The sequence below is a fragment of the Elgaria multicarinata genome, chromosome 6 (genome assembly GCF_023053635.1).
Source record: "Elgaria multicarinata webbii isolate HBS135686 ecotype San Diego chromosome 6, rElgMul1.1.pri, whole genome shotgun sequence".
Lineage (NCBI taxonomy): Eukaryota > Metazoa > Chordata > Lepidosauria > Squamata > Anguidae > Elgaria > Elgaria multicarinata.
In genome coordinates, this window is record NC_086176.1 from 84,792,750 (window position 1) to 84,820,000 (window position 27,251).

Here is a 27,251-nt window from a genome sequence, read left to right on the forward strand (position 1 = left end):
ACAATGGAAGTTATTAAATCATAGTACTTCTGTGTATCAAACCTCTGTACCTTGATAGTCAAAAGACTGCAGCTTGACCCACTGTTCTTGTCCTAAAAGGAGAGACATGAACTTTGAAACAAAGTACTTATTCATGTTTGTGTAGAACTTTGCTCCCAACTGGAATCTAAATACACACCTAGAAAGTCATATTCTGGAAGATACCATCTATATTTACTTTAACTCAACTATTTTATATACTGTCTTGCAAAAATGACTTATTAACCAATTATTCCAAAATAAGAGGACTTTGGGGATGGGGAGCGTTGGGTGGGTGCTGAAGGTTGAACATTGCTGTTTCTTTCATCAAGAGACAGAATGAATTTGAGCCAATGTCCTCCGATTTAAAAGCATGTGCCTGTGTAATTTCGGATGGGAGGTGGGGAATTTCATGTTTGTTCTCCAACTTAGAAAACAGTAGTGCAGTGGAACTAGGCCCACAGGGATGCACCAAATTCACTTTTTATTTTAGCTAGGATGCTGATGTTATCGCTCCACCCCAGCTGCAGAATTCCCTGCTCCTTCTGGGCTAGGTTGAAATTCTCACAGTAGTTAGGGAGAAATGAACAGCCATTCTCTAGGGAGGAAAAACTAGGGTCTGTCTCCATCCCCAAATAGCTTATCTCAATCGGACCTAAAGCAGAGCCAGAATGCTGGCATATTAAAGCAGTGGTTCCCAATTAGCTATGTACTGCAGACCCCTTGTTTTTCAAATGCCAAGCCATGGGCCCCCTACTTTTGAAAATGTTGTTATCTCTATGGTAGTTACCTGTGCAAAGCAATTTTTTGGAGAAAATAAGGGGTAGCCCCTACTAAGCAAAGGATTTTAGGTATACTAAAAAACAGACCATAAAATTTGTGATATTCGTGATATTACCACGCAAAAATGACAATGATTTAGTTAGGAATATAAAGACGAATTTAATTTTACTAACGTCTAGTTTACAAATGAACAAATTGTGACCTGTCGAGCAGCTACTAAACCTAAATGTGATGAGAGAAATCATGCCTCTTTTGGTCCTGAGCAATCCCTTCCACATCAGGTTCAATATTTCCTACTTTTAATCACAAGTCTGGATCAACATCGAGCCAATTCCTATGCTTGTTCTTCATATAACAAAATGTCGAAAATGTTTGTTCACAAGGATATGTGGAACAAAAGGGAACTAGATGTTTCAAAGCTTTTTCACCTAACTTATAATCAGGAAAAACCTTCACCCAGAATTGGTCCAGTCTATATTCTTTGAAAAATGATTTTAATGAACCATCACAAGTCATGTCAACAAGTGCATCTTGCTCTTCGCAGATAGAGTTGTTAGTTGTACATCACCACATTCAAAAGGATTCCTTATCCATGAGTTTTCAGGATTAGGTGCAGGGAAGTAATCTCTGAAGCTAGCCGCTAAATCACGCAGGTGCTTTCGCGCATGACGTCACTGTCGAAGCAAATGGAGCGCAGGAGACAGCGTATTTTCTTTTATTAAAATGCGGACCTTGCAGAGCTAATATGTGAATGGTGCCACGGACGCCCTGGGTGGGTTACGCGGACCCCCTGGGGTCCACGGACCACCAATTGGGAACCACTGGCTGCTCTTACTGCCGGTAATGAAGCCTTAGGAGAGGTATTTCAACCTTTTAGAATAGGGGGAAAACTGCACGAACCTGGGAGACCATTAAACTGTCAGTGGTTGGGAGAAAGGAGATGGAGCCGGGGAAGGGGGCATGGCCATTTGGGGAACCCTGGGGACGACAGATTTGGCCCCCAAGCCTGAGGTTTTGCACTTCTGATCTAAAGTAAAACTAGCTATGTGAATTGCTGCAAGAGGAGGGTAAGAGGGAAGGAATATTTTAATGCTTTATGTGTGTATGTTCTGTGTTTTAGAATTTCAAATTTTGTATACTCATTTTAATCTTAATTTTAGAATTTCTGTAAACCGCCCAGAAAGCCCTGGCTATGGGAGCTGTATATAAGTGCAATAAATAAATATGTTCCACAGCCATATTAAGGCTTTTGCATGTATTGTAGCCCTTACAACTAATTCCTGCTCTTGTGTAGGTCCTCCTCTGCTTCCCTGGAAAATACCATTGTTGAATATAAAACATATAGCTGGAAATGCATAGTTGCCAATGTTTAATTTTTTTCTGCCCTTTTAGTGGCTATTGGGACAACAATGATAAACCAGAGTTTAGAAAATGGAGACTCTGCACAAATCATCACCATCTTACAGGCTCCTATCTTCAATTTAAGAACTGTCCCAGAGTGTGCTGAAAGCTACTATAATAGTCTATTGGAAGCCAAGAACCTAAAAACCAAAGGTAATATCCTTGCCTTGCTCAGTCTGCACAGCACAGGATGCATTGAAATGTCTAGTTTGTAAATATTTTGGATATTGCACAAACAACCTATCTATTCCGGTATTACTTTGGCATATGCTTATATGAGCATTTACAGATAGTGTATTTGCTGTTGTGTCTGATAGCAACACTGGAAATAATTTTGAAAGGCCTTCCTGGATGCTTTGGTTTGGAAGAATGTCAATTTCTAATTAAACACAGGAGAAATGGAGGATGGAGCATTATATTTTGGGGATTCTAATTATACTTGCAAACTACAGCAATCCATATAAATTTTTGTTCCCTCAGGAGTTGCTCTCATTTTAAGTTTGTTTCTGGAAAGCTGCCTCAGGAGGAGGCTTGGCATTCCCAGAATTCCTACATTCCAGAGTTGCACAACTGGATTTGTTCCTGGCTGCATTCACTCCTCTAGTACTGTCTTTGGGTGATGGTAGTGATGGTGGTGTATGTGTGTGTGTTTTATATGAGCAATATAAAAATGTTATGATCCCCATCACTAAGGAACTTTTCTTACTGTTCAAACACATGGGAAATATTATTGGATCAAACCAGTGATTCATCAAGTCGAACATCCTGTTTCTCTCAGTGACTCGCTTGCTTCCTGCGAAAAAACTGAAGCAAGTGATGAAGAGGATTAATGCAATGTCACATTGACATTCAGCACTTCTAAAGTGTGCTTGAGGCATGATTTCAATAGCATGCAGACAGCAGCTATGAGGCAACAGCTTCATTTTGTTCCTGGTTTGCACCAGCAGAGTGTCTGTGTGTGTCCCTATCTATTCAGTTCCCATAGTATGGGCAGCTCTGTGCTTACTGCCTTGTGGTTTTTGATGCGGGAGGTGAATAGAAAAGATCCCTACATATTACAGTGTTGTTACTTCCCAAATGTGGTCCTACCTGATGCCTGGAACAAGAGTGAGTCAGACTCCCGGTTCTTCATTTTCGGTTAGCTATATATGGAAAGGCCCATGTTCTGTGTTAAAGCAAAGCTATGTCAAGAAACAGTTTCAGAACTCTTGCTCTGTCACAGAAAGCCATTCTCACTTAAGAATGACACTCCCTAGTGAATGGTCTAACAACATCTGTTGCTGTAGCATTGCTGATGTTGAGCAGTTATTGGATGGATCAGTAATCTGGATGGGAGACCACTGGGAGCCATATGTGAAAGCAGGATGTCTGTACAATAAATAAACTCCATAAGTAACTTTGGAGTCTACCACAAACCCACTACAATGTGGTTTTGTGGTAGTTTGATATGCCAAGGCTTTGCTGCTTGGTATGCCAAGGCTTTGCTGCTTGGCATATCAATTTAGCTGAACAGCATGAGTGTAGGGGCTATGATGCATCAAATACCAAAAGGGAATAGACTTTATGTTATGTCTGTAGGCGCTAGCCCTAAGACTCTCTTGTAAAAGTAAGCAGACCAAATGAAGAAGCAGGGAGTAGTATTCTAGGAAGTAATAGCCATACAAAAAGACCATTCACCTGTGCCCTGAGCATTAACCGTAGATATAAGGGAAGGGGTAGAAAGTCACCACAACTGTATAAGCTGAGGCAGGAGACGGAAGGAGAGGTAAGATAAGAAAGAGTCTGCAACTTTCCTGGTGCTTTTCTAGGGAGGAGTCGCTTGTACTCTGAGGATGGTTGCTCTCTCACAGCTTTCCTCAACCTGGTGCCTTCCAGATGTTTTGGAATTCAACACCATCAGCCCCAGCCAGCATGGCCAATAAAGATGATTAGAGTTGTAGTCCAACACATCTGGAGGCACCAGATTGGGGAAGGCTGCTCTAACAGAGTAACAGCTAATGGCTGATGTCACCCCTCTCCTCCAAGAATGCTCTAGTTCAGTGGTCTTCAACCGGTGGGTTGTGACCCAAATGTAGGTCACAAGATCGGATCATGGCAAAGCTGTTGCCACCGTGTTGGGCAATTGTGAAATTGTAAAAGTGGGTCCCATGTTGCAGCTTGGGTGTCTGAGGTAGGCCTTGAATCTGGACCAATTGAAGACCACTTCTCTAGTTCATTTTTTGAATCTGCTGACTCTACTGGTTATCAATTCTTAACAAATATTTACATAATTCACTGAAGTTGTAGCATACTAAGTCCCAGAAAGTAATGATCTAGCATACACCACATGTGTGCTAGATCCTTGCCCTTCCTGGCTTATAAAAGCAGCTAGAGGAGGACTGGCTGAGTGGGTAAGTGGAGTGGTCAATGCCTCCCTTCGCCAAGGCAGAGTGCCAACCTGCTTGAAGAAGGCAGTGGTAAGACCTACATTGAAAAAGCCCACCTTGAATCTCACCATATTGGATAATTACTGGGTAGTCTCCAATATTCCATTTTTGGGCAAGGTATTGAAGCATGTGGTGGCCTCTCAACTCCGGGGATTCTTGGGTGAGATGGATTATCTAGATCCATTTCAATCTGGCTTCAGACCTTGTTATGGGACAGAAACAGCTCTGGTTGCCTTGGTGGATGACCTACGTGGGGAACTGGACAGGGGGAGTGTGTCCCTGTTGGCTCTGCTGGACCTTTCAGCGGCATTCAATACCAATGACCATAGTATTCTTCTGGGCAGCCTTGCTGGGATGGGACTTGGAGGCACTGCTATACAGTGACTCCATTCCTTCCTGGAGGGGCAGACCCAAAAGGTGGTGCTGGGGGACTCCTGCTTGACTCCTTGGCCGTTGGCCTGTGGAGTTCCTCCGGGCTCTGTTTTGCCCCCAATGCTATTTAATATATACATGAAACTGTTGGGAGAGGTTGTCCAGAGTTTTGGGGTGCAGTGCCACCAGTACACTGATGACACCCAACTCTACTACTCCTTTCCACCCAATTCCAAGGAAGCTGTTTCGGTACTAAACCAGTGTCTGTTGGCAGTAAACCGCCCAGAGAGCTTCGACTATGGGGCGGTATATAAATGTAATAAATAAATAAAGGGCTGGATGAGGGGAAACAAATTGAAGCTTAATCCTGACAAGACAGAGTTGCTCTTGGTCAGGTGAAAGGCAGATCAGGGAATAGAGATTCAGCTTGTGCTGGATGAGGTTACATTCCCCCTGAAGACACAAGTTCACAACTTGGGTGTACTCCTGGATTCAGCCCTGAGCCTGAATGCCCAGGTTTCAGTTGGTGGCCAGGAGTGCATTTGCACAGTTAAAGCTAGTGCGCCAACTGTGCCTATTCCTAGAGATGTCTAACCTGGCCACGGTGACACATGCCTTAGTTGCATCCTGTTTGGATTACTGTAACACACTCTACATGGGGCTGCCTTTGAAGACTGTTTGAAAATTTCAGCTGGTTCAAAGAGCTGCAGCCAGATTGTTGACTGGGGCTGGTTACAGGGAGCATACAGCTACCCTGTTAAAACAACTTCTCTGGCTTCCAGTCTGTTTCCAGGCACAATTCAAAGTGCTGGTTATCACGTATAAAGCCCTCTATGGCTCAGGTCCAGGTTATCTGAAAGTCCGTATTCTCCCATATGAGCCTGCCCGTGCTCTGAGATCTTCTGGGGAGGCCTTTCTCTCAGTCCCACCAACATCCCAGGCAGGCCTGATGGGTACGCGGGAGAGGGCCTTCTCAGTGGCTGCTCCAAGGCTCTGGAACTCCCTTCCCAGGGAGGCTAGGCTGGCTCCCTCTGTGCTATAGTTTCAGAGGCAGGCAACAACGTTTTTGTTTCAGCAGGCTTTTGGAACTATATTGGACCTGTGTTAATGTATTGGATTCCCCCCTCCCCTTTAATCTGTTACAGTTTTTAATTTTTTTAATGTGTTTTTAATTTTACTGTAGATTTAATTCTATTTTAACTTTTGTACTTTATATTAATATGTTTTAATTGTACATGTCTTAATCTTGTAAACCACCTTGAGTCCCAGTACTGGGAAAAAGATGGGATATTATTATTATTATTAATAATAATAATGTAAAGGTTACCTGAAGCATGCATCCTTCATAGATTGCACACTTCTGTCCTTGCCGTCGCAGACAGACAACTGTAATGATGTTAAATGTAACGGTTGTTTTGAATGTTTTACTATGTTCTTATTTGGTTATGGTTTTCATGTTCTGAAATTTTTGTAACCTGCATTGGTTGGTTTTAGAAAGGCAGCATAGAATTACAGTCAATCAATCAGTATTACCTAATGGAAATATAAAGGGAAAAGATGGAAACACATTTATGGTACTTTGGCTTTATGACAGCAATTAACAAAACTGCCATTAAACACCTTTAGATCTGGATGAAGGCCCGTGGATCACAATGTTAATGCAAGGCAGCTATAATTACTACTTTAATGTGGAAACTAGAGAGGGCACTTGTGTCCCACCTAAAGGAATTGTACCAAAAACATCTTGGCTGACTGGTGAAGAGATTCAGGTAGGACATTGTTGAAATGATGGGATGTAGTTTTTTGTTCTTGGTGAAATGATGCTAACATTAGTTATTAAGAATACTGTTAAGGCGGAGGGGAGCAAGAGTTAAAACTCCATAGCAAAAAGGATAACATTCATTCTAAATAAAAAATATCTCTGTGTATAATTTCTGTTGCTATTTCCATACAACTTATATCACTCAGGGGGAGTCTACTTCTGTAGACTTAATCTTAATGATCCATGCTAAGATTTGCAAGTATTTATCAAAGTAGTAATGCCTTTTACATATTTAGCAATGTACATTTAATTTTCTTAAATGCTTATTAAAAAACCTATTCCAGAGGGGAAATCAGAAATGAATTATAAATTTTGTCATGGGTCCTAATCACAGAATTAGCATTTAAAATATGTTTGAGGTAGCAATAATTCCTGAGAGCTGATAGATGAAGCAGCTGCTTTATATTATTTCTTTTTAATTGGGAACTAGCAACATGATCTAAGTTTTTAAATAAACATCTATGAGGAATTTAGAATGCAAGCAAGCAAGCGCTACTATTGAACATCCTCTGCTTTTTCTAGTACTGATTGCAAGAGGGGAGTCCTGCACAAACATCCATTGTAATGAAAAATAAATTTGCAGCTGCTGCAAGGGTGTTGCGCTGGATTTTTATTGCTGTGTAGGAATGCTGGAGAAATTCCCAGTGAGTTCAAATGAGTTCATATTTCTATGGATCTAACCTGCAGGTTCTGCAGCAGATCGGCTTTTTTGAACTCACATGGATTCCTTGGACTTGCAATCCGATTTTTCACTTTTGGGGAGGATTTGTGCTAATTAGCATTTGCGCTAAAGAGCACTTGTGCAAATGTGCTAATCTCCATTAGTTAATGTGGGTTGGAGTTAATTTGCATCAACTAATGTGAATTTGTGTATTTGTGGAAGAACAGATTAGCGCTAATGCATATTAGCATTAATGTGAATTAGCGGAATTTTGATAAAATCGGATTCCATCAATGAGCAGGTGATGGAACAGAAGACACCTGGCCATCCTTAAAACATGGTCAGAACATATTTAATAAAATCCATATATCCCTACTGCTGTGTTAACAAAAGTTTCACGCACCTCTAGCTCCAGCTCTGTTCTCTGGAGTTAACATCTTAATCTGAGCTTTAGCATTTACATTTGCAGGTTTGGGAATAGCTAGTTTCTTATGGCAAGTAAGAACTACTTTCAGGAAGGAAGAACTTATTTATTGGAAAAGGCCTGATACTTCTGGGCCACTAAAGTTCTATAAATGGCTGGCATAATTTTGTATGGATAGGCAAACAAGTATTCTCATTTTGTGGCTAATAACATTTATGGATATATTTACAAGACATACCATTATGGTATGTTTTCAGTACTCCCTCTAATTATTGGTGTCTTCCATAATAGCAAAACATTACTGCAAAAACAACCGACCACAAGTCTGGCTTCTGCTATTCTTTTTATTTCTCAACTACAAAAACATGAAAGACATTTTACATACTGAAGAAGCATGGAATTGAAGGGTGCATTGCTAAATCATTTGGCAGTGTCTTTAAAATAAGAACCTCGTAATATAAACACCTTTGTGGATCCACATGATCTGTGCAGTTTTGATAGAATCATTGTGCCAATCTATAGTGAAGTAACATGAATTTCAGAACTAGTGAATTTCAGAAGAAGTGTTGGAAATAGCAACATGCTCTAAATTCTTAAATAAACATCCACAGGGAATATCGACTGCAGTCAAGCAGACAGGGGTGACAAGATAAACAATGTTAGGGCAGGCTTTGGCTTGGCTGGAAGCTGGAGTGCAGTTAGGTGCTGAAATGATTCAGCTTTTGCTTGTCTACTTGGGTTACGCTTGACCCCTTACATTATTCTTTTTTCCCTCTTAGAATATTGTTGGCCAAATTACATCAGATTACAATCGAGAACAGCTGTGGTTTGCAAATGAGGACCTGATCATTCAGCTGCAGGCTAAAGCAAGGGGATTCCTAGTCAGGAAAAAATATGAGGAAAGAAAAGCTTATCTCCATGTCCAGGAGCCATCAGTTGTAAAAATACAGGTACTGTCATCCACTAAAGCCCATTGCTGTTTATGGCTGCTAATCATAGAATAGTAGAGTTTGAAGGGGCCTATAAGGCCATCGAGTCTAACCCCCTGCTCAATGCAGGAAACCACCTTAAAGCATCCCTGACAGATATTCTCTTGAATGCCTCTAGTGTGGGAGAGCCCATGACCTCCCTAGACAATTGGTTCCATTGAACAATAACTGAGTAATCGGATTAAACAAGTGTAGTGCATGCATTAGAGCAAGTGTGGCCTCATTCATAAGGAGGAAAAAGGCCCCACTGGCTCTCATTTGCACAAACAAGCCTGTCATTATTCTTTATTAAATTTGTGCATCACTTCCCACTGTGAAAAGCAGCCTCGAAGCAACACACATTCAGAAATCCATAATTAATATAACGGGGAGGTGGGGTGGGGGCGGGGTTGGAGAGACCTAAATCAATATAAACCGTAATAGGTGCAAGAATACAAATAAAAACAAACAACATAAAAGTATAATCTAAAAACAATACAATAAGGAAATTTGTCCATGCATAATACACAAGGTCTCCCCACACCTCCAGGCTAGAATGAACACCACAAAAACAGTCCGCAACAATTGGGCCATAATTAATGTCGAAATGAGTGGGAAAATATGTATGCCCTTGCCTGGCACTGAAGGGATGACAGCTTCCTTGGGACTAGAGTGTTCCATAAACTTACAAACCTGAATGCACTGGGCAATGAACAAAACTGCTTTGAATGGTTTCAGGTGGATCACTGGAACCTGCATGGTCAGCGGTTGGTTTTAGTGGACCCCCTCCAGTTACCCTGGCAGGCACTACAGATGCCTTGGCCCAGATAGACCTCTATGTTGTGCCTTGTGTGCTAGCCTAAGATTCACGTTGTCAGAGTTTTCTTGTTAATACCATTCCATTTTGAAGAACCACAAACCAGTAAAATCAGGCATATGATAGCTTGCATAAACAAACCAGCTTTGCTTATTGGAAAAGACATTTCCTCCAGAGTTTTGATAGAGGTTCATTGCTGCATCCTTTCTATGAGCAAACTCTTGGGGTTACTCTGGAAAAGTTTCTACCTGTTCTGCATTTGATCATAAACAGTACAATAGAAAGCCTTGGATGAATGTCTGAGGTGTGTATTAGTGGGGGAAATGACTAGTCAGGCAGAGGTATTCACTAAGAATATCATTTATGAAATATTTTTACCTCACCTTTCTGCTAAAAATGCTCAAAGTGGCTTTAGAATTTATTTGAGAACTAGTCATTGTCCTAATCTTTTCTTTGGTCTTTTAAAAAAACAAAACAACAGGCATCCTGGAAAGGATATAAACAAAGGAAAAGCTACTCTCAAAGACTTCAGATGTTGCAAAGAAATGTTGCTTCTATTATCAAAGTAAGTACGTCTTATATATGGAAGCTCTATTCAAGCTCCCATATGATGGGATATGTTGGTGATCAAAGTGTAGAGTAAATAAAAGCATTATATGTCAGGATCCACACCATTGGTAAAAACTAGTGTTGGACTGGAACTCAGAAGATCCAGATTCTAGTCTCCACTCAGTCATGAAGCACACTGGGCGACTTTGGGCCAATCACAGACTCAGCCTAACCTACTTTGTGAGGATAAAATAGAGAGGAGAAATATTATGCAGGCCGCCTTGGGTCCCTTGGAGGAAAAAGGCAGGATATAAATGTAACAAATAAATAAAATGAAATGAAATATCCTGTCTTTTCTATAGACTTGGTGGGTGCTCTTGCTCACAATTTAAATTGACTTGCTACATGGCATGTTGTTGTTTAGTCCAGTAAGTTCATATGCATCTAGTAGTAATCTTAAAAAGAACGTCATACTTTATTTGCATCTATAACTGTACTTGGATTTTTCTGGGCATACTGTGCTCTCTCTAGGGAAGTTTGGTTATAGTTTTTTAGTTTTTTGTTCTAATTCAATATTTGGGAACTTGTTTAAGTAAGGCAAATATTACTGAATGGTGAGAAGCTGTTTGTTTATGATAGAGTACATGTGCAATTATACTTTGAATGCACAGAATACCTGCAGTGTTTGTTTGGAAAATATCTAAAATATTGAGTAAATGAGGCTCTGCATAATGGGCTAGAAAGTTCCTGACAGCCTTCAGCAATCCATTCTGTTTTACTTGTCTTGGTTGAATCTCTGCTATTCTTCTCTGGTACTGCCTCTGGCTGGGTTCATACATTATACATGGTGGGTTCTTTTGCCCAGCTGGGCAGGTATCCCAGCTTCCTTCGTGGCAGGAATAGAGATTGCTTGGGAGGAACAGAGCAGCGGCAGCATTTTTGGCCACTCTTAGCAAGCCGCTCCGTAGGCAATCTTCGTAACCCATACTGTGCGACAACCTGATAACCAACCCTACTGAAAATGCATAGCATTCAGACAATACATTATCCCATGCTGTGTAAAACACACTGTATTCAGACATGATAACCCATGGTCAGTTAATGAGTTGTGTCTCAGGCAGACCCACACCATTCTCTTAGCTCCTTTTTATCCTCCTGTTGTAAATATGACAGCTGCTGAGCAGTACACAAATGTGAGTTGAGGTCACTGATGATGTGGCCAAGGGTGGGGCAGAGTATGTGCTATTGCATCTGTAAGTCGTACTTTTGAAAACCAGATAATACCAGTCACCTACTTGCTTCTTGTTGTGGAGATTATTTGGAATGCACACAATTGTGCAAAGTATAGTCAAGAAGAACCCTGAGAATCTCACCTGTGTGGTAATCATGTCTATCTGGGATTGTAGGCTAATGTGTCGAAGCAGGAGAAGTTGCCTCTCCTTAACATGCAAGAGGTTTCAGTGCAGCAATGTTATGTTTAGTTTAGTTTTCAACTTGAGATGTAGCACTTGCAAGTGTTACAATCTATGCAAATTGTACAAAATGACATGCCAGTGTGTGGGCTGTGAAGACATTATTTTTAAACTAATAATTTGTAAAAAGAAAGAGAGAGAGAGAGAAACAGAATAAACATTTAAAGTATTCATAGCTTTTAAAAATACCTCTTTGTTCTTATTTGATTTTCAGATTCAGTCATGGGTCAAAATGTGGTTAGCAAAAAGAGCATACAAGGAACGGATGCAATATTTCAAAGATCATGTAAGGTTCCCCCCCCCCTCACTTCTATTCCTTTACTTATTTATCATGGATCAGGCATTTCCCCTTTACCATGGGTTGGGGGAGGGGAAAGGGAAAAAGATGAAAACCATGCCTGAGTTTGTATTCTGTATAGGTAGATAAAACTATATCCAGACTGCTTCCTGTGCAGTGATGTCTAAACATCTGGATCTCTTTCAGGATAAAGAAATTGTGAAAATTCAAGCATTCCTTAAAGCGAACAAAGCTCGGGAAGACTACAGAATATTGAGTAAGTGCCGAATAGTATTTTCTGAATATAAAATAAGCGGGCAGATGGATGACTTATGAACACCAGCACCTATGTTGCAACTATTTTGAGGAATTCGTTGAAAATGAAATTCTAAAGACCTTGAGATTAATTTTTAATTTGTTTACTTGACTTATAGCTGGTTCTGAAAATCCTCCTTTGAACGTCCTACGCAAATTTGCTTACCTCATGGATCAGAGTGATCTAGACTTCCAAGAAGAGCTAGAAGTAACAAGATTAAGGGAAGAAGTGGTCACAAATATCCGTTCTAGTCAACAACTAGAGAAAGATCTGAACCTGATGGATATCAAGATAGGATTGCTAGTTAAAAATAGAATAACTCTGCAGGTTAGTGAACTTCTGGTGACTTTGTAACTTTAAGAACTGGTGCTTGAGTTTGCTTCCCCACCATCACCTCTTCTTTCTGTCTTTTAGATTGTAGGCCTGCAAGCAAAGACTGTTTTGTTTCTTGTTGATTTCATGTAAGCTGGCTCAGGGCACTTTTTAACTAAAGAGCAAAGTAAAAAAGATCAAGGCATGGACGTTTGGTTAATATTTTCCTGGAAACAGTGGCTGTGACTTCCTTGTGGTCTTCTGGAGAATCTTTACCTGTTTCCTTACCTTGGCAGTGGTGGGTGTGGGTGTAATTTGGTAAACCAAATTAGAAATTTCAATTGGCACCCTGGAGTTCCGTACAAAACTTGAATGATGATATCAGCCAGAACAGCCCCTTTCCCCCATCCTTTATAACAACATTGCCATTGCACTAGGATTTTCCTAGGTCAAAATCCTCTGGGAATGAGGGTCGTCATTAGGTCTGGCTGCTTCTAGCCTCCTGCACCATCAAGGGGAAGGCTTGATTTTTGAGGAGGGTAAGATAAGGGAGGGCCTGAAGAGTCCAGAAATGTAATGACAATAGGAACTTCGGGCATAATCCAGGTCCCCAGTAGGAGGATTTCTACAGGATCGCTAGGTTATGTAGGGGTCACCCTTTCTATGCCCCATCTGAGAACTTCTTACAGTGAGTTGAACTACACTTCTAATTATAATGTCTGAAGTGTACATTTTACTCCTTGTTTACTTTTCATTAATGTCCTGTATATAATCATGAAGAGCACTGAATTTGTAGTCCACATGGCAAGATCCTTCAAATGCTTTATGAATAGTCAACCAGATACATTTCCAATTTATGTTAGCTAAAATTTCTGGGTTTTGCTAAATTAACAATTGCAGTTTCTCAGGAAGTTTATATTTATATGATGTTGGACCAAAGTAGGAATTAAATTTCTGAAACTATGATACCTGCACATTATGAAAATGAGATGTGACAGTAAATATGTTATGCCCTGCAACCAGCCATCCTCTGTTCTACCTTCTTTAATAGAAGATTTCATATCAGTACCCTGAAGCCTGATATTGCCTCTTCCCCGTTTCCAACCCCTAGTGAAACTGTCTCTCTTCTCCCATTTGGAACTGATAAGCTGATGAATGTCTGTAGCTGCAGTCTCTAGCCAGACTCCATGCATTGACCCCTTGCCTATTTAGTGTTTTTTTAATCACTGTTGAGACACTCAGAACCTTGGTGTGCTCTTTTATCATAATACTAAACATAAACTGATTAAAAAAAGAAGATGACTAAATATTATCTGGGTGTAACAGAGAGCTACAATTGTCCCATCTCTAATGTTGGCATAAGTTTTAGGGCTCTTGTGGAACTGTACTTCTCTTTTTGCTTAACATTTGGGTTCCCCCTTTTCTTTGTAGGATGTTGTTTCCCATAGCAAGAAACTGAACAAAAAAAGCAAAAATCAAGTGGAAGAGATGGTTACGGGAGACAAGCAGGGCATCAAAGGCCTGAGCAAAGAAAGGAGAAAAAAGCTGGAGGCCTATCAACACTTGTTCTACCTTCTCCAGGTGAGAATTGGTGGTAAAGGATTCAGTTTAAACAGTTTCATAACTTGTCTCCCACTTGGAAGATGCCAGGTTCCCTTTTTTTAATCATGTGAGGGGGGAAATAGCTACTCTTTGACTCCAAATAAGGGCTGTGCATGCCCCCCCCAAAACCACTTGGTACCCGGAGATAGCGGAGGCAGGTAAGTGGGGAAGGGGGGACAAAATGGCATCCGAATAAGCCCCTCTCCCCCTTCCCCACTTACCTGGCTCTGCTGCCACACGGACTGTGGCGGCAGCAGATGGTGGAGCCAGGTAAGCCCCCCCTTCCCCACTTACCTGGCTCCACTGCCGTTGCTACATGGACCACGGCGGCGGAAGTGGAGCCAGGTAAGCCCCCCCTTCCCCACTTACCTGGCTCCACTGCCGTTGCTGCATGGACCACGGCGGCGGACAGTGGAGCCAGGTAAGCCCCCCTTCCCCACTTACCTGGCTCTGTCGCCATCGCCGCATGGACTGCGGCAGCAGCAGATGGTGGAGCCAGGTCCCTTCCCCACTTACCTGGCTCTATCACTGTCGCTGCACGGACCACGGTGGTGAGTGGCGGAGCCAGGTAAGCCCCCTTCCCCACTTACCTGGCTCCACCACCATTGTCCCATGGACCTCGGCAGTAGTGGAGCCAGATAAGCCCCCTTCTCCCCCTTACCTGGCTTCCCCGCCTTCAACGCATGGACCACTGCGGTGGCGGCCGAGCCAGGTAAGCCACCCTCCCCACTTACTTGGCTCCGCTGCTGTCGCCACCATGGTCCATGCAGCGGCTTCGACTGACGCTGATGCCTAAGGCCGGAAGTAGGCTGCGGCCTACTTCTGGCCTTAGGCATCAGTGTCAGTCGAAGCCGCCACACGGACCGCAGTGGCAGCAGAGCCAGGTAAGTCCCCCCCCACTTACCTGCTTCAGAACAGTTCGAATCGATTCGAACCTTTCTGAACCACTTTGGGCCGATCTGGACCTCTCCCCCAACCCGCTCCAGAACTGGGTTTAGGAGGTCCGGATCAGCCCACTCCCCTTCGGATTCGGGGATCTGAAACAGAGCGGAGCACACCCCTACTCCAAACAGTATCAACAAATGCCCTCAATTCCTGTTCACTGGTGGCAGAGATTGTTACAATGCGAATGAAATGGAAGCTATCGTTTATTGGCTGTGCATTAGAAAAACAAAGTAAGGCTGCAAATCAGATTCTTAAATGGATTTATTTTTTACATATACATTATTTTTCTTTAATAAAGCACTTGTTAGTTTTAGAACTCAGTTACCATAGATTATCAGAGACAATTACCTTGCTAGAGGAAATTCTGCAGACACTATCTTGTAAAAACACTCTGAGAAAGGCCTTTGAATAAAGTACAGGCCAAAATGTGCGAGCTTTGTGAAAATAAATTATTTGCATCTTGAGAACCCATTTCTCCTTTTTTTCTGGTCTACATTAGCAATTATGCCTAGCTTTCTTCTGTCCTGGAGGATACTCATACATTTTACAGACATAGTTCAAACTTCAATGAAACATTTGTTCTTCATGCTATCGTTAAAATGGCTGACAATCATAGAGATGGATTGTAAGAGCTGCAAGTGGAAAGAAGCACAGAGAAGGGGACTTTCCCACTCTCCTCTCCACAGCTGCCCCTGTGCCCCTTAAAAAGCCGCTCTCAAGGGTCTTGGGAAGGGGAGGCATAGGGCACAGGTGTTCCTAGGGAGGAGGGAATTAGCTAAAACCAGAGGGAAGCACTTTACACAAGCCGCCACCACCCAACTCCAAGCAGCCAGCTATACCACTCCAACCCATCCCTGACAATCTCCTGATCAGTGCAGCTTTATAGGGAATGGGAGGGCATGTCCTCTTCCATGGGCTTCCTTGCACTCAAGGTTATTAGGATCCAGCGCAAAGCAGGAGGCCTTAACATTCTGGGGTGTGGCTTTCTTACTACATTCCACACAAATTGTGGTAAATCTGTAGTTTGCCAGCAATTGCAGTTAAGGGGGAAGGATAGTCTTTAGTCAGTGCAAAGAAAGCTTTAGTCTGGCAGGAGTGGGGAACGCCACTGTCCTGGCATGTGTGAGCATTTTGGAGCTCAAGCAGCGATACATGGGAAGTAGGTTTAAAAACCATTTGAGCTTGATGACTTTGAAATAGGCTGAGTTTGTTCATTTGATCTTTAGGGATTGCTATAATTACTTCCACAGTAGATTTAGTTTTTGAAAAAAAAGCTTGGCATCAATTAGCATAAATGGCAACTATGCTAATAAACATTTTTGCTATCATGTTGCCTACAAAGGGTTGTGCTGTCATAGGCCTAATCTACATCAAGCAGGATATTGCACTATGAAAGCGGTATATGGTATGTGTCAATGGGCCCCAACAGTTGTCAGTGCATCAGTGCACTTCCATACCGCTATAAAGCAGTAGTGTGGCTCCTGCCTTTTATATACTGCTTTCATGCCACTTTCATAGTGCAATATCCTGCTTGGTGTTGATGAGGCCATAGATGCATTAGTAACGAATATCAAACTATTCATATCTGGGCTTTTGCATTAGCAGGGGCACAATATAAATGTATAACAATGTTGATATTAGGTTCTTTGGGTATCTGTTTTTTATTGTGCTGCTTACAATCTTCTATAAAGGAACTTTCGATCATTAGCAAGCTTGAATTAGCGCTGATATAAATTTAGGTGCATTAAAGCCACTTTAGGTTTCTCTCAGTGCTAATAAAGTAGGCAGTGGAAAACTTTGTCATTTTTATTAATGTGCCATTACAATCATTCTACTATTCTTTCCATAGACTAATCCAACCTACTTGGCAAAGCTAATCTTCCAGATGCCCCAGAATAAATCCACCAAGTTCATGGACACAGTTATCTTCACATTGTACAACTATGCTTCTAATCAGCGAGAAGAATACTTACTTCTGAAGCTGTTTAAAACTGCTCTGGAAGAAGAAATAAAGTGTGTATATTACATGACCAAAGCCCCTATCTTTAACTCCACATCTTTATGAAACATTCTCTATATCTTGTTTGCTCAAACAAAATTGGAAACTGTTAAATTTTCTTCTAGCTTCTCTTTTAGATACAGTGAATTTTTTGTGGCAGGCAGAGCTGAATAGTTACTCCTGGTTAACAAACTTAGCATGTTTGCATCATATTAACTAAAGCAGACTTACAGGATCAAGCTTTAAATCCTAGCAGAAGTGGTTTGACCATAAGCAGTATTTTGTATTTCTGCTTCAAAAACATTCCTTCATTTTAGTCAGCTTTGCTTTGAATAGAATACTGTTGTAAAATAGTATGTGGTTTGTTTGTTTTAAAAAAGCAGTAGGTCCTACTGAATGAACAAAATGCAACAAGCCATGTATGCTGTGTTCAAATTCACTTACAAAGGGCAGTTATCCAACTGGGCACTGTGTCCCCTGCCAATTCCATTGGGTCCCTACTAATTGTTTTCCACAGGTGAGACACACCACTTGCGCAACGGAGATTTAGTGCTTCCAGGAGCAACCAAAAACAAACGCAAATGCTCATTTCCTGAACAGGACAGGGCAGTGGAGTTTGCATAAGGGAACGCTGCTGGCCTGCCCCAATCCAGAGATGTTTTTCTGTGGCTTTCTATAGGAAGTATTAAATTTCCGTTACGCAATGGGTGTTTCCCACTTGCACAATGGAATCGAAAGGAGGGCCGTCTTGCACAACAACATCCTTTGATACTGTTCATGGGTTTGATATCTTCAATTAGAATGTGAGTGCTGATTATTATTATTTTACTGCAGTTCCAAAGTAGACCAGATTCAAGATATTGTTACTGGAAATCCTACTGTTATCAAGATGGTTGTTAGTTTTAATCGAGGTGCTCGAGGGCAGAACACTCTGCGTCAGCTGTTGGCCCCAGTGGTGAAAGACATTATGGATGACAAATCCCTAGTCATCAACACAAGTCCTGTGGAAGTATATAAAGCATGGGTGAACCAATTAGAAATGCAAACTGGAGAGGCCAGGTAAGTGTCCAATATAGATAGATATAACTGAATTCAATTTTTCAATTTCTTTAGGTTGCTAATGGGAGCAGGAGAGAATGGGTGGGACAAAAGGGGCGATTCACACCCCCACGCAGAAGAACAGAAGAAGAGGCTTGCCTGAAACTGCTAGAAAGCTACTGGCTCTGATGGTTGTGTGCCACCTCCAGTATTCAAGGCAGTAAGCCTGTATGCACCAGTTGCTGGGGAACATGGGTGGGAGGGTGCTGCTGCACCATGTCCTGCTTTGTTGGTCCCCAGTCGACAGCTGTTTGGCCACTGTATGAACAGAGTGCTGGACTAGATAGACCCTTGGTCTGATCCAGCATGGCTGTTCTTATGTTCTTAAAGCAGTACATTATTATGAAGAATGCCCAACATTTTCAACCATAGTACTTTCTCAGGCACTAAAATTATAGATAAATTGTTAGCATCAATAGATGTTAAAATTAATATGAAGTGTTAAAAACAAATCATAAATATGTGTTCTTCAAATGAAAGATATGTAACTAATGTTGCACAAAGAACCCAAGGTATGAAACATACTCAGAAGCATCGAAAGATGACCCATGTTATAGATATATACTCCCTCAATTGTAGCTATGCAGTCCAGCCCTTCCATGAGGTGGGGTGAATCCCCACCTTAAGCAGCAGATCCCAAAAGGAAATGGATTTTGCCCCCCAGGAGAACTGTACACCCTATCTGGTACTGCAGAAAGCCATGCTGGCCACTCCCCTGCACAGCTTTCTGGAGAACCACCCGCCTGATGTTTCACTCTGAGGACTCCTCTAAGTGCTGCATGAGTTGGGCAGACTCTCTGGGAAGACCTGCCATATGTTCAGAAGAGAAGGCAGCCAGCATAGCTCTTCAGCATGGTCCAAATGCATTGCCATAAGGGCTCCTTCTGCAGAGCAAAGCATTGGCAGGGAGGTGGCTGTGGAGATTGCCTGTGCTGCTGTGGCACAGGTAGTCTCTAGGGCTACCTCCCCACCAATGTCTTGCTCTAAGTAAGTGCCCTTCATAGTAAGGCATTGAAGGAGGAGAGAGGCTATCACCACCACTACCACGATTGGAGGAGGAGGGGGGGGAGCGACCTGGAAAGGTAGGAGAATTGGAGGAGGAGGAGGAGGGGAGGTAGGCCGTCATGACTGGTGGGGGAGAAAAGAGAGGGTAGTGATGGGAGGGGGAGGAGGGAGTACTCCCTCCCCTTTATCATCAATGTAATGGATGGGTGTGAGCAAGTGGCTGCCACCACCACCATTGTGGCCAAGGGAGACAGAGAAGGTAGCAGCAGGGTCTGGAGGAGGGTGGGTGGCAGCCAGTGCCATAATCATCATCATGGGAGGAGCTAGGTGTGGGAGAGAAGAGAGTGCAGCAGCACAGCCTCCTACTTTGGGTGGTGGGAGGTATTGTGCCAGCCCTGCAGCCATGTAAATATTTGCTATGCCTCCAAAAGTAATGGAATATAAAACTCTTTATATAGTGTGACTAAAAAAAAATCTAGCGTAACTAGCCTAAAATAAAGACAGTGGTGCAATTAGGTATACTCTGGACTTCATAGTGTTCCTGTGGGGCACTTTAGATGGTCGTGTGTATTAATTCACTTCCTTCAGAATGTGGTGACCCAGCTCTGCTTTATTTGGGGGCCTTCCTGCTCATTCTTCTGACTGGGACCCTGTACCTCTGCCCCAATGTCCTGCCCTGATGGCACCACTGTTCAAAGAAAGGTTTTTAAAAACAAACTTAAGTTTGGATAACTTAACATGGCTCTTGTGTGATATAAAATAATAGTGCAGGGCATTCAATATGATATCCCAATAAGTTCATGGAAACTCCTTTATGGCCTTTTTGAGACTAGCAGGAAGACAAGGCAGAAACATGTTCTCCAAAGTCCCTGAGTTTATTAAAGCCCAAGATGTTTCAGAAATGTAACTTTTCCTTCTTCATGGACAATTTTGAGAAAGTAGGTGATTTGGCTCCAGTTCATCTGAGTCACTGAGCAATGCCAAATCTTTTTAATGTAATTTTTAAAAAATGTACTATTAGAGAAGTTGTTCTTGTGTTTTCTATAGGTTACTTTATCTCCTTCTCTCCCTCCCCCTCTCTCTCTTTGTAGCAAATTACCTTATGATGTAACAACAGAACAAGCATTAACACATCCTGAAGTAGTAAATCGACTAGAGACCTCAATACAAAGCCTCAGAGCAGTTACTGATAAAGTCCTTGCTTCCATATTCTCATCTCTGAACTTAATGCCGTAAGTGAACCTAGGAGAACCTTGGTGGGACACACATACACACTTTCTCACACTTGTGATGTATGTGTGTATTAAAATGCTTGTACAAAGAAAGGAAGAGGGAATATATACAGAGAGGGGGGGAGATAGATAGATAGATAGATAGATAGATAGATAGATAGATAGATAGATAGACAGACAGACAGACAGACAGACAGACAGATAGAGATATGCAAGGTATTTTTAAGCATTCTTGTATTTTAAGCATTCTCATGTGGCGCAGAATGGTAAGCGGCAGTTACTGCAGCCAAAACTCTCCCCACAGCCTGAGTTCGATCCCAGCAGAAACTGGTTCTCAGGCAGCCGGCTCAGGTCGACTCAGCCTTCCATCCTTCTGAGGTCAGTAAAATGAGTACCCAGCTAGCTGGGGGAAAGGTAACTTCGACTGGGGAAGGCAATGACAAACCGCCCCGCTACAAAGTCTGCCAAGAAAATGTCAGCGAAAGCAGGCGTCCCTCTAGGAGTCAGCAATGACTCAAGTGCTTGCACGAGAGGTTCCTTTCCTTTCCTTTGTATTTCTTATACTACTTCGCTTAAATATAGTTTGATTCATAATGGCACTTCACCAGCAGAGGGGAGTATTCCCTCTACATCACCAAACCCAGATACTTTATATTTAATAAGCCCTCATATTGTAACTTCCTTTTGTGTGGTCTGTATTTTGTTTTGCTGCCATCTTGTTTTAGTTCTAAAGTTTCTAATGCAAAATTCAATGTTTTGGTTTGGGGTTTTTTTTGGTTGACTTGAATGAGTTGTTTTTCATCCTGAGTCTCTCTCCATTATTTTTCTTTTGCATCTGTTTTTGCATGTAGTTATGGAATGAGATATATAGCCAAAGTTCTGAAGAACTCGCTTCATGAAAAATTCCCAGATGCAACAGAAGATGAGCTATTAAAGGTAGATTTGTGAGGGTGATTTGTCAGCATCCTTGTTCTTTCTAATTTTGGTGAGAGGGAAATTGCTTTGCATTGGGGAAGAGGGCACGACAGAGCGATAGAGAAGTTGCCTAAACAGAAGGATTCTCATCTGTGCTGTTGGCGATGTGACAGCTTATGTGGAATCTTTTCTCAGAGAGGATTCTATGCAAGCTGTCAAACTTCCAAGAACTTTAGAAGTCTTTTTCTCTTTTAAATAAGTCTTAACTTTCTCCCTAACTTGTCACATCTCTACTTTTGAGTATCTATTTCTTTAAGTGCTAGGAGCTTAAATTGACATCCCTGCCCTGTTCCTTCTATGTGCAGCTTAAAATGTGGTTGTGTTGTGGCCAGGGTAGGAAGTGGCATAGGATCACAATGACTTTTCCTGTATGGATGATAGAATTAGGGAAGAGTTGCAGTGCTAGTGAGAGGGAAGCAACAATGCCCTTGGTCTAGCACACTGATGTCTAATTGTATAAACTGCCGCTTATAAATCTGTGCTGTTAAACTCATTAAGTATTTTGGTTTTAATCTGGATTATTGAAAAAAATAATTAAAACTGTATAACTCTAATAGTAACATTGGAACAAATACATAAACATGCTTTCATTTGATATGTTTTGAAGATGCTTGTAAAAAATATGGGAATGTGACATTTTATCCAAGCAAAATACTCCTGGTACAGACTTACTTCCATAACTGGTCATAGATTATAGTGCAGTCTCTAACATTGCATAATCAAAGGGTGTAGTGCTCGACTTAACTCAAAATGTTTATATCAGGATGTAGCTGGTGCTGTATGTATTGCAGTTGTTGTTGTTTTAAATCCAGCTGAACAGAAATTTTACTTCCAAAATGCATTTTCTAAAAAGTCAAAGACAACAGTGACCCTTTCACAGTAAAGCCACCCTTGCTGCACTGAACAAGTGCAGTCTACTGAACAAGTGGACAGCAGTATCAGCTCTGATAAGAGTTTATAACTCCAGGTTGGGAGAGGGATGAAATGGGCAAGGGCACCTGAAGGCTGCCCAGCCCTGTTCTAAAGTATAGTTGCAAAAAACATTTGTCAGTTGTCATCATGGCCTATCATGTTATATTCCTCATAATCACATAGTAATTTGACTTTGGCCTAATCTACACCAAGCAGGATATTGCTCTATAAAAGTGGTATGAAAGCGGTCCATAAGAGGCAGGAGCCACACCAAGCAGGATATAGCACTATGAAAGTGGTATATAGTATGTGTCAATGGGCTCAATGGTTGTCAGTGTACTTCAATACCGCTACAAAGCAGTAGTGTGGCTCCTGCCTTTTATATACCACTTTCATACCACTTTCATAGTGCAGTATCCTGCTTGGTGTAGATTAGGCCTTTGTCTCTAGCAACAGCGCTTACTTGCGAGCTTGCACTGTCTCAGGCCTTTGCTAGACCTGCCTTAAAATCCAGGCGAGAGGAGGGGAGAGCCTGTGATGCAACTATCACAGGCTGTCGCCCTAGTCTACACATCAGGTGCGACGAGCTAAAGGAAAGACCCGTTGTGTCTGCCATTTTTTTTACATTTAAAGGGCCGGCTGCACAGAAGCGCACGAATGATGAAAGGTAAGTTTTTAAAAAAAATAGATTTCCTCACTCCCCCCACACTGCGCCCCGTGCATGGCTTCTCCAGGCTACGCGCGAGTAATTGCGCGGAGCCGGGAAAAGCCGCGGAACGGGCTACATGCTCGCAGTCTCAGGCTCAGCCTGAGACTGTGGGAAAAATCAGGCTTAAAGGGGTAGGCTATATCCCGGGGCCAGGGAGGGTTGACCCCTCCCTGAGCCCGGGATCCCCTGTGCATCATCTGGACACACAGGGGTGATCCTGGGTATCAGCCTGGGATATAGCAGTCAGTTGGAAATTCTGATATCAAATTATCAAATTTTCCTGGAGGAAATGTTCATATAGATTACGAAATAACTGAAGGTGAGAGTGTCTTCATTGGTGACTCCCCAGCACCAATTATCAGTTGTACTCTCGTGAATGGATGCTGCTTTCCTGAAAGTTGTATATAGGGGGAAAGTTCAAAATTTGGGTATTCCTCAAGGCTACAATTTTTATGTATCCTTACTGAGGAGTAAGTCCTATTGAATACAGTAGGACTAACTTCTGCATAAGCCTGCAAGGAGTCAGAATGCTAGAATCTTGACAAACCTTTGAACTTGGGAGCCAACTGAGCAGTTCTTCAGTAAGCTTTTTCTTGTATTCAGTATTCTTTTACTTGTATTATTCAGTAAAACTGAAATTTCTAGTACTAGCACTGAGTAACCAAAACATAACATTCTGGGGCTGAACTAAAACTGTACTGTAAATGGATGCTGTCATTAGTAAGCCTTCACAGAGAGTATCCTTTCCCCTTAAAAGTATGTTAAGCATTTGCATGTTTCAAGGATGGAAAGAGATTTAAATTCCCTGAAAAAGGACGACACAAGGGCTTTTCTAGACAAGGCTCTTATTGTGTGCTTGGCATGCCTCAGTCGTGGGAGTTTACAAGGCCTTCAGACACCATCGTCATTCTCCTGTGTTTCTCCCATCATTTCTAACTATTTCCCCAGATTTTTCCTGAATGGGGAAATTGTGGTATTTGGGGTGATCATGAAACCAAACTGACACCATTCACTAAGGGGATGACTTCACGGCGCTGGGTTGGTGCCGCGTCCCTCGAAAACCTTATGCTTTCCCTCATCTAGGGTGGTGTTGGATAATTCCGAGGATGGAGCATGAGGTTTCTGGGTTCCAGGGACCAAAGCCACTCCTACCCACTTCCTGGTGGAAGGCAACCAATCACAGGTCACCTTCCACCTGGCATCGCCCAGCCATGCCTCTGCTGTGACTCCAGAGTGAGGCTTTGGGGCTGTCTTCCACGTTCTCGCCTTGCTCTGGAGAAAAAAGTTGGGTTAAGTCCCTGACTTTTTTTCTCTGCAGCTTCGGTGGGTGCATGATTGCAGCAGCAGCGTATAATTGACACTGCGCCACCACGTACCCAACCTGGGGCTTTCCGAGCATTTAGACAGCCCCCAGCAGAGTTGTGCCATTCCACTTTGTTCTAGTAATGTCAACAGTGATAACTGCAGAGGGAGTATTTCCTGGCCACAAAGAGTGTTCCATGTTCCCAATGGCTGAAGCTGGTCAGCAGATCAGAATGGAATGGAGCCCTCTGGTCTCTACCCTAAGCAGCTCAACACAGCGGAGGTGCCAGGAAAATGGACATTCAAAGTTGCACAACAGCTCCCCACCTCCCCCCGCCATGATACAGAAGGGAAAGGGAAGAGGGGTGAAATGAGGCCGAGGAAGTAGCCAAGGCAGATATTGCTTTGTCTTTGTGGAGGAAAATCCTGCCAAGCTCCACTTACCAGCATAAATGTTAGATAGCTGTACTGCTATGTAAACAACCCATCAAAATCCCACACACCTTCCAGAAGCAAAAGCAGGTTAAAAAACCTCATCTAGAAAAGCTCATAGGTTTTATCCAAAGAAATAGTGAATCTTTTAGCAAATGATAGGCTTTGTGAGTTAGCTGTTTTTAAAGGGAAATGGGGACGAATTGCCAAATTTCCTGTTGTAGATCTACATCTTCCATTCCCCAAATCAGATAAAACACAGAGCAGTAATCATTCACAAGTTGGGGAAATGTGTGGGTTTGGAATTCAGACTGATTAGAAACTGTAGAGCCTTCCTGAACCTGATGCCTTCCACATGTTTTGGACTACAACTCCTAGCCTTCCTGGCTATTAACCATACTGGTTGGGACTGATGAGAGCTGAACTCCAAAACATCTAGAGGGTTGCTGTAGAAGTACCATGAGTTCACTTTGCTTACTCCCTCTCTATGTATTCAAATGTATTTATATTGTGTTTCATTCAGGGATCTTCTATATGTATCAGTTTATTAACAGGCATGTAGAGAGAATTCCTGGGAATTATTATTTTCTCTGTGGTGTGGGGGAAGGCTGTTCTTTGGTATATTGTATACTCTTCTAAAGTGTCCATACCGTGTTCAGTCATATTTTGAAGCTATATGACTCATAAGTTTGACCCAGTAAGGCTTTTGCTGTATAACTAGGCTCCCCCCTGCCCCTACTGCTTGTGTTACACAGCCAATAATGATTTTGTTTAAGGAGTGTTACCAGTTGGGTAGGCTTAAGACTGAGAATACACATACCAAGAAGACTTGTCTAAAAATGTTTTTCTCCCATAGATTGTGGGGAATCTCCTATACTATCGATTTATGAATCCAGCGATTGTTGCCCCTGATGGTTTTGACATAATTGATATGACAGCTGGAGGCCAGATCCATTCTGACCAGAGGAGAAATTTAGGTTGTGTGGCCAAAGTCCTTCAACATGCTGCCTCAAATAACCTCTTTGAAGGAGAAAATGCACATCTCTCATCGATGAACAGTTACCTCTCTCAGACATATGAGAAATTCAGGTCTGTACTGAAGCAAATAGGGACCTCTATAATAAACTGTGAGATGAACCTGTTTTACATAGGTAGCCCCATTGCTTTAGGTGTATTCACCTTTTCTGCTATAGATAATAGCATAGGTTATCTTCTGTGTATCCTGATAATTTCCTCGTTATTCCAACCAGACAAATTAATTGATTTGCACTGATTTTTTTAATGCAAACATATGTTCCACCCCCAACATGCACATCTTGGCAATTATCATGTATTGCACAGATTATGCTCTCCTCAAACATAATAGCCACATATATTATATTAACGGGAAGAGTGTGGTATATTTGAAATATATAAAGAAATATCTGCTATTTCTTTAGACAATAGTAGGAAATGGTGCATGGATATCATGCTTTAATGTTTTGGGGAAACTGTGCTCTTTCCTTCAAGGAACTCAAGTATCCCTGAGTTACAATAAACTGTGATTTTAATAACAACTGTATGAAATCATTTTATTAAAATTGTATTTATATAGCTGTCCATCAGCTGCAATATTAGATCAGTTGGCAGCCACTCAGTTTCTTGTTTTATGTTAAAAGGGCCTCCTATTTCAGTGCATTTGATATTCTTGCTTGAAACCTTAAGTGATGCAGGACTGAGTTTAACTAAAAAACAAATATTCCTACCCTAGCTTTTGATATATGGTCTGTAAAATGCCTATGGTTTACATAATACCTTACGGCTGCCATATTTGCAAATATGACTTCCATTGTGTATATAACTCCTGAATGATTAACTTTAATAATTATCACATTGTAATATACTCAAGATATGCCAGGTATTTTTCTCCTTAGTAATTTAGTAACAAGGGAAACTAATATCAGTTTCTGTAGAAATAACCTTTTTAGACCTCATGTGCATTGACCATTTTATACTTGAATTTCAGTATGAACATCATAAGTTATGGAACAAGTACAAATGTAGGCTGAGATCCAGATACCAGCTCTACTATAGTAGGGTGACCATATGAAAAGGAGGACAGGGCTCCTGTATCTTTAACAGATGCATAGAAAAGGGAATTTCAGCAGGGGTCATTTGTATATATGGAGAACCTAGTGAAATTCCCTATTCATCACAACAGTTAAAGTGCAGGAGCTATACTAGAGTGACCAGATTTAAAAGAAGTCAGGGCACCTGCAGCTTTAACTGTTGTGATGAAGAGGAAATTTCACCAGGTTCTCCATATATACAAACGACACCTGCTGAAATTCCCTTTTCAATACAACTGTTAAAGATACAGGAGCCCTGTCTTCCTTTTCATATGGTCACCCTAACTATAGGACAGTTTTCATCATTAGTGAGG

General features: G+C 41.9%; 1 protein-coding gene across 3 annotated transcripts in view; it reads left to right on the top strand.

Annotated features, from left to right (window-relative positions):
- The window catches only part of IQGAP2 (IQ motif containing GTPase activating protein 2), a 174,620-nt gene that overhangs the window by 130,238 nt on the left and 17,131 nt on the right, over positions 1-27,251 (top strand). For all 3 annotated transcript variants that reach the window (XM_063127952.1, XM_063127949.1, XM_063127951.1), the window contains 13 exons: positions 2,194-2,355; positions 6,627-6,769; positions 8,687-8,857; positions 10,174-10,257; positions 11,928-11,999; positions 12,198-12,267; positions 12,425-12,633; positions 14,050-14,199; positions 17,015-17,178; positions 17,999-18,223; positions 20,359-20,499; positions 21,351-21,435; positions 25,686-25,918. In XM_063127952.1, coding sequence (XP_062984022.1) covers positions 2,194-2,355; positions 6,627-6,769; positions 8,687-8,857; positions 10,174-10,257; positions 11,928-11,999; positions 12,198-12,267; positions 12,425-12,633; positions 14,050-14,199; positions 17,015-17,178; positions 17,999-18,223; positions 20,359-20,499; positions 21,351-21,435; positions 25,686-25,918 — 1,909 coding nt within the window. The remainder of the gene's footprint in view (positions 1-2,193; positions 2,356-6,626; positions 6,770-8,686; positions 8,858-10,173; positions 10,258-11,927; positions 12,000-12,197; positions 12,268-12,424; positions 12,634-14,049; positions 14,200-17,014; positions 17,179-17,998; positions 18,224-20,358; positions 20,500-21,350; positions 21,436-25,685; positions 25,919-27,251) is intronic.